This window comes from Mugil cephalus, chromosome 4 (assembly GCF_022458985.1).
Source record: "Mugil cephalus isolate CIBA_MC_2020 chromosome 4, CIBA_Mcephalus_1.1, whole genome shotgun sequence".
Classification (NCBI taxonomy): domain Eukaryota; kingdom Metazoa; phylum Chordata; class Actinopteri; order Mugiliformes; family Mugilidae; genus Mugil; species Mugil cephalus.
The window spans coordinates 20,480,236-20,487,482 of NC_061773.1; the positions used below are offsets into that span (position 1 = coordinate 20,480,236).

The 7,247-nt window shown below is 43.1% G+C and overlaps 1 protein-coding gene across 2 annotated transcripts in view; it reads right to left on the reverse strand.

Annotated features, from left to right (window-relative positions):
- The window catches only part of cdh4 (cadherin 4, type 1, R-cadherin (retinal)), a 186,949-nt gene extending 184,721 nt beyond the window's left edge, over window positions 1-2,228 (reverse strand). For both annotated transcript variants that reach the window (XM_047584061.1, XM_047584060.1), the window contains exons 1-2: window positions 1,958-2,228; window positions 858-969 (exon numbers count right to left, since the gene is read on the reverse strand). In XM_047584061.1, the coding sequence (XP_047440017.1) occupies window positions 858-969; window positions 1,958-2,011 (166 nt within the window). In that variant the 5' untranslated portion in view covers window positions 2,012-2,228. The remainder of the gene's footprint in view (window positions 1-857; window positions 970-1,957) is intronic.
- Window positions 2,229-7,247: the final 5,019 nt, after the last annotated feature.

Here is a 7,247-nt window from a genome sequence, read left to right on the forward strand (position 1 = left end):
CAGATTCTGAAGGAATAAAACTGAAATCTTTCCTCTATCCTTAACTCGGGGGCAGTTTCATCGGCGAGAAGTTTAAAGCTCGAGATATAATGTGGTCTTTGTTATAGAAGCTCATCCAGTGAATGTCAAAGGTGTTGTTTCCCTGTCAATTATGCAAAGTGGAACACTGGAATGTGGCTGGGGGGATTTATTTCCATTACGAGGAGGGCGCCCCAGGAAACAGAAGAGACACTGGATAAAAAAAAAAAAAAAAAAAACCCTGCAGAATAATTTCACATGGCAGGAGATGAACCTCACAGTGGATTCAGTACACTGCCTGCACTAAAAAGAAATGAAGCGAAAACAGAACTGAATCCCTCTAAAAAAAAATAATAATAATAATAATAATAACAGAAAGAATAAAAAGACCAGAAAACTACAATGAATTCTGGAAATGAAATAAAGTTTTGGGCTTCCAGCTTCAGGTACCCTGCTGCACAGTCGGTGAAAAAAGGAAGAAGAAATGTATTGTTCTTACGACAATTAGTCGTAATTTAGGCGCTCACTCATCAATGAAACTTCACATCAAACGGGGGCTCTTGAACAGAATGCACACACCTGCTGTCACATCATGTTTAATCAATTTTTGTCGAGCCTAGCCACATTCAGCCTCGGGACGTCTGTGCTGAAGATGAGCCAGAGTGTGTTCTGTGATGGAAAGCTGAGCACTGTAATATATGCCCTCCTTACACACACACACACACGAATATAGACACACACTTATACACTCAGCCACGCAGTGAGGTTGGGGACACATCTGGGCAGAGGAGAGAAAATATCCTCAGTCGATAAATTAACTCCAGCAGCCGCTGACTTACCTTTGAGAATGGCCTGGCCGTGCAGCACATCTCTGGAGACAATCACCGTGTAGAAGTTCTGGGAGAAGCCCGGTCTGCAGGGGGATTTGAGGGGCTGGCCTGCCTTACTCCCCTGGGGAACAAAACAAGGCGGCCTGTTAAGCATTGGCAAATTGACTCGCGGCCACGGGGTCACGCGCTGATCTCACAGCCCTCTCAGCCTGATACTGAACCTCACAGCCTCTCTCGCCACCGCAGCTGATTCACTCCAGACTAAAGCGAGTTGTACACGGACCGTCACTGTGGAAATCCACATCTGGGGCTTAAGACAACTGTACGGAGTCAGTGGTGTGAAACACGGAGTCTCGTGGGAGTTTCATCACGAAACCATAAGTAACTCAAGCACACAGTTATAAGTGGCTGGGTGTTTGTGCAGGTGTGAAAGAATAAAGAATAAGATCTAATTCGATTAGAATCTATTGCTTGCAATAAGCATAGCTGCAGGCTCACACTATTCAGGAGGAGAAGGATGCACTTGCAGAGATCCACCTGATTCATCGCTCTAATACAGGCTGCTGCACTTTGTTCTGTATTATAGCCAACTCATTATATCCCTGATTCCATATCGGCAAAGCTCAACAAAGTACCATGACAATAAGACGGATTTTAGCACATTATTCCGACTATAACAATCTGATGATAACTGCTTCCTTTCTCCTGTAATTGTCCTCCTTCAATAGCCTTAGCTTCGGTGAGAGGAGACACACAATGCGTAAACTGTCCTCTGCAACAATGCACCGCAGTTTATTTGGACGAGAGGATGGGGAGGAGAAGGAACAGAGTTCTCAGTGACTTTTTTTTTTTTTTTTTTTTTTTTTTTTGCACCGCAGACAAACAAACCCAGTCTTCACCCAAAAATGTACCGTATAAGGTTCCCTCAAAGGCATCGTGTTGCCTACAGCGCAGCACTATATGAGGGGGGAAAGTGAGCCGTCCGCGACCACTTTCTGGATCTCCTGCGGCTCTCTCTCGCACGGCTCGAGTGAGCTCTACAGCAGTGCAGCACTTCCACCGTACTGTCAGCCGACTAGAAAAGCAATGCAGAAATTTACTCATCTTACCCAGGACGCGACCACGAGTAAGGTGCACGCCGAGATGACGCAGCCAACGTTCATCTTTGCAAAGCCGCGCGTTTGGGAGGAAAAAAAAAGAAATGAGAAGGTGTCACTCTTCGTCGCCAAAATACGCGTCAGTAATTCCCCGTTTCTTCTTCTCGGGTGCCGAGTGAGAGACGGTCCCTACTTGTCTGGCGCAAAAGTGCCGCTGAGACAGAGATGCTGCGCTCGTTCCAGAGAAAGCCGGTGCCCATTGGACGGCAGCGTCACTACAACCCCTCCTACCGCACAAGAGGAGCAGGCGAGGCGGTGCGCACCGTCTGCGCTCCGAGTGACTCCCTGTGATGAAGCCACTTCTGAGATCTACTGGTGGTGGTGGTGGGAGAAGTGGGTGGTGGTGGTGGGGGGAGAGGGGGCTGCATTTTCCAGGCTATTTAGATTTATATTTTGACTTCAGATGGAGAAAAGGCGGTTCTGGCTGTGTGAGTGACAACCAACCATCCGAGTCCTTTCATGTGTCCATCAGCTAACTATAGTCTATTTCACACCCGAGTACCCCCCTCTGCCCCTGATCCAGGGCTATAAGTAAAGCTAGAGCCACCGAGTTATTAGCTTTTTATTAAAGCTGCCGTGGAAGAGCACTCAAGATACGACTGTGATTGGGAATGAAAGGTTCAGATAAAACAAAGAAAAGTAAAATGAGTCAATAGCCTGTGTGATCACCTACAGGATATTTTTTTAAACGCTTTTCAGACACAGGAAATGTGCTTTTTTGTTCTTTGAATCATTGGTCCAACAATCCAGCCTTCACGTTATTTAATAAAACAGATACTGTTTCACTGACGTGTTTGATTTCAGATCATATCTCCAGTCTTAACCGGCTGTTAGAGTATGTAACCATAGCCATATTTTATTAAACAAATACATATTAGACCCATCAGTTCTCACTTTCTGTACAGGATTCTGCATTCATCCATGGGAAAGTGTGAACTGTGCCTTCAACCGCTTTAACTGCTCTCACAGTTTAATAATGTTGACATTTGCAAAGCCTCAGATCGGTGCCTCAATTTCCATATCTGAGGGGTCATGACAATTTAATCCCATCAAAAGGAATAGGACAGTATTGCAGTGTCAATCAACGCAGTCCAGTGTCAGCCCCCTGTCACTGCCATTCACTTTACTGCTCTATTTCCACTACTCACTCCTTCAGTTCAGGGGAAAAAAACGAGTCTGGCACGCTGAACAGTTTGTTCCTCGGTGTCTCTCCTTTAAACGGTATCTTAAAAATAAACGGCTCGAGGCTGATAATTAAGAAGCACTTCTTGTCTAGTTGACTGCAGCTCACCGGGCGCCTCAGTCCAGAGGGCTGAGTATTTTTTTTTTTTTTTTTTTAAGGTCAGAGATATGAGAAAATGCTCTACGCTCATCCCTCTTCGGGCCATTGCACGTATATGCTTTCATTATACCCTGCCAAAGTTGACGGGGGCACCGCACGACACGGATTTAAACTCACGCCCGGTACAATAAACAGCAACGCTCAATAAATAAAGCCTCGCCTCTGTACCCGTCACTGTCATTTCCTCACTTCGGGACCAGCTGTTGACGAGGGCTGAGGAGGAAAAGAGCTTCCAGGATGACGATGTCTGAACGCGCTGAAATTGGCACGGCCTCGAGGGGATGCGATTTTCCCCAGCAGCGTGGCAATAACTCCCCACACTCAAAGAAGAACACGCAGTCTGCCTTTACTTTTCACCTAATTAGCAAAACACACAGCATACTTCACGAAATGAGCACGGATGTCTGCTTCCATCCGAATTACACCGTCTTGACTTATCAGCTCATCCGCCTTTGAAATCGTATTATCTCGTGTGTGTGGCCCTAAAAAATACTGCTCAGCTTCCCCGTGTGACACAAACACAGTGATACCCGTGAAATTACTGTTTTGCTGAATTAGCAGCCCTAAGAGGCGCATGACAGATTCTCCGCACAGTGAATCCCGCTTGGCTCCAAGGTACGCTGCCAGTTTAGGACGGCGAGTAAATTATTTCTTTCAAGTACGGAGCATTTGCCTAATAAAATTACCATCTGGGCACTTGAAGGGAATTGGTTTAAGGCCGTGTTGAATTATTAAGCAAATCTCCCAAAATGTGAGTCCCCAGTTCTCAGTGGGAGCACCTTAGCGTAGGCTACATAGGCTGACAAGTTCTGTTTTTCATTTGTCATTTGATGAGCTGCTTATTTCTCCTGAAGTCATTTTGTGTTGTGCGCAAAACAAATGATTTTTCTTTCTCTAATGCGATAAGGAGGAAATGGAAACCTCGCAGCCAACGAATGCTCATTTTCGAAGTTAAAGGTGCAGGTAAAGTGTCAGGGCCGGAGCAGGTACATTCTCTGACATTTAAAGCCTTGTAGTAACACTTGACAGACACGTGCTCACCTCAGCAACCGAACCAGGGGCTGAAAATAAGGCTAATTGATGCCCACTGGGCAGAGGAAGGCTTTAAAAAGACATCAGCCCGAAATTTACTCAGTCCAAAATGTCTCCGTGATATCTGTTGCAGCGGTGGTCGCTAACGCTACTGTTCTCTCTGGTTTGTCACGGCGTGAGGTAAAGAGCAGCAGAGCACTGACGGTTGAAGAAAGGCTCACTTTAGTGTGTGTTTGCTGAAAAATAAACACAAAGGGAAAAAAAATTCTTTTCACTTCACATTATGTAATTTGCCCAAACCTTGGGCATCATTTTCTGCTTTGCCTATCTTTTTTTTTCTCATTTGCTTGCATAAAGCAAACTAAATTTATTAGGAGACAGTACCTCCGCTCATAAATTGTGTTGAGAACTGCACATTTACAACTGCACAGGGTTTTATTATTATTTTTTTATTTATTTTTTTTGTGCGTGCGTGTTGCATTCATCACTAAGACACAAAATTTGTAGGGGCTCATTGGGAATTTAATGATCCTGTCTGCATAAATTAGGGCCAACCATCACGCCTGAAACCGATAACTAGTGAGAAATTTAACCAGATTTACGATCCCAGAGCCGTTGCTAAGCTTTAACTCTGTCACTCCCGCCATACATATACACCAGTGTTACATATAACGCTGTTTAAATGAAGTTTGGGGTGTATTTAACATCATGGGTGATTTTAATAGCTCTTATGATGAACAAATTCAGCTGTCAAGTTTCAATCAATCATGTATATTGAAGAGTATTCACATCAAACGGCACTGAAAATGCTAATTACGTTTATATTTTAAGTTATAATTGAGAGGTATATGGACGTAGGGGCAAAAATGCAATTTCCAGCTGAACGAGGATCTAAAATGCTCGCCTCAGCTTATTGAGGCTGAACGCGAATCTGCTAGGCTATCTACAGTATTTACAAACTGCTTTCCATTGATTGTGGTGAAGGTAATTTGGTGTAGATGAAAAGTTCCCATCTTCAATCTTGACTGATCATTTGATAACATGTTGCCTAATGGTCACGTGGTGTTGTGTTAATGTAACAACCAGCCGGCGTAAAAAATACAGACAATTTTGCAATTTTTATTAAGGCCATATGCGGTATCATGTTATCATGTCTGCATATAATTAGTTCTAAGCCTGCCAGCTCATTACTCATTACTATTATTAAGTCTGTCAAGCAGATGAATGTGGCCGATCAAAGTGGAACCCAAAGACTCGATGTCACGTTTGAAGACATAATTATCAGGTCTGCTCTACACATCATGTCATCTTTATGAATGCACAGTGTGACATGGTCCATGTGTGTGAACTTTGCTTTGAACACACGTATTCACGAGCTGTAAAAGCCACAAAGAGTTTATCGCCGCACTGTTCAGTCCAATGCAATCATCATCACCGATCATCGCAACGTTTACCAGGCTCTGGAACTAACTCATACGTAAATGATGGGGCCAATTGCAGCAGGGTTTTATAGTTCCTTGGGGTTAAGGTTAGTAATGTTACAGGCACCTATAACACGTGCACGCCGCTCAGGTTGTAACGTCTATACGTCAAGCATTCCACATTCCTGCACCAACACTGGTTCATAAACATCGCAGAGGGGGCTAAAGATATACATTATGCACCTTTAGTTGCAGTGTTTTTCGAGGATGGACAACAAACGGGGGTTGGTTTCTGCAAGAGACCCACGTAGACTTCTCCACAATCACAAAACACACATGTATGTCATAATGAGCCCAATTTATTCGTACCTATTGCAGGTTTAAACTGTTCAAAATACAACTTTACTGTGATGCAATCTGGGTTTTGACAAAACATGAAGAGGAGTAGACGTTTAGTTTGTAGGAGGAGGAGGAGTCTTTCCTCTGAGTTCTTTAAATGCCTGCAGCTTCAGACTATATGAACATCTCCAAAGTAATTTCATGAAATATCTATTATTATTGTCAGATTAAGTCTCTTAAATTTGTTTATGTCATTTCAAGTTTTTCATGACAGACATAGTTCTATCTCTGTGTTGCAGCGTTATGCTTGCTTTTGTCACATTGTATATATGCATATATATTGTATATATTGTATATATTGTTATATATATCATACAACCTATAATTGAATAGTTCGATTTAATGGAAGTGACACACCAAGGCAGACTGCCGACTGTTTTCCAGTTTTCAAGCCAGTGGTGAGCATCAGCGGCTCTAGCTTTCAATGTTCCATGTCCCTGGACTGATCGGACTCTTGTCCTTGGCCTTTAAGCTGATTCAGCGTATTGACTCTGTCAGACATCTCTCTCTGGTAGGCTATTGAGCTTATGAAATGGAAGTGACAAAACAACAAAGTTCAAAGGGCACATGGAGGCCTCTTGTCATCTTTATGACGAGAACAACATTCGAATACAAGAATATTTTCACAGCTACACAATAATCTATAAACTATAGGCCAACCACGATCCAGAAAAGGCCAGTTACCTATAGCCTCCTTGCTAAGTTTCCTCTTTTGAAATGAATACAGACTGCTGCCATCTGTTCTGTTGAGTTATCTCCTTTCGCAAAGGTGCAGAACGTATGTGCCAACTGGCCGTTGGCTGTTCTCCTTACATTAATGTTCAAGTCCAACGATTTACACATTTAAACACATTTAAAATGATAAATTAATAAAAAGATTTTGTCAGTAAATGTGGGGTGATTAGTCCTTTGTGGAACTGCCACTGAAAAAAAAAAAAAACTAAAACCCTATAATTTCAATCAGTGTTACAAACAGTAACAGGGAATTGAAAAAGTTTTTACTGACATAGGTCTATGACGGTTCTGACAAAATGATACTGACAAAAGA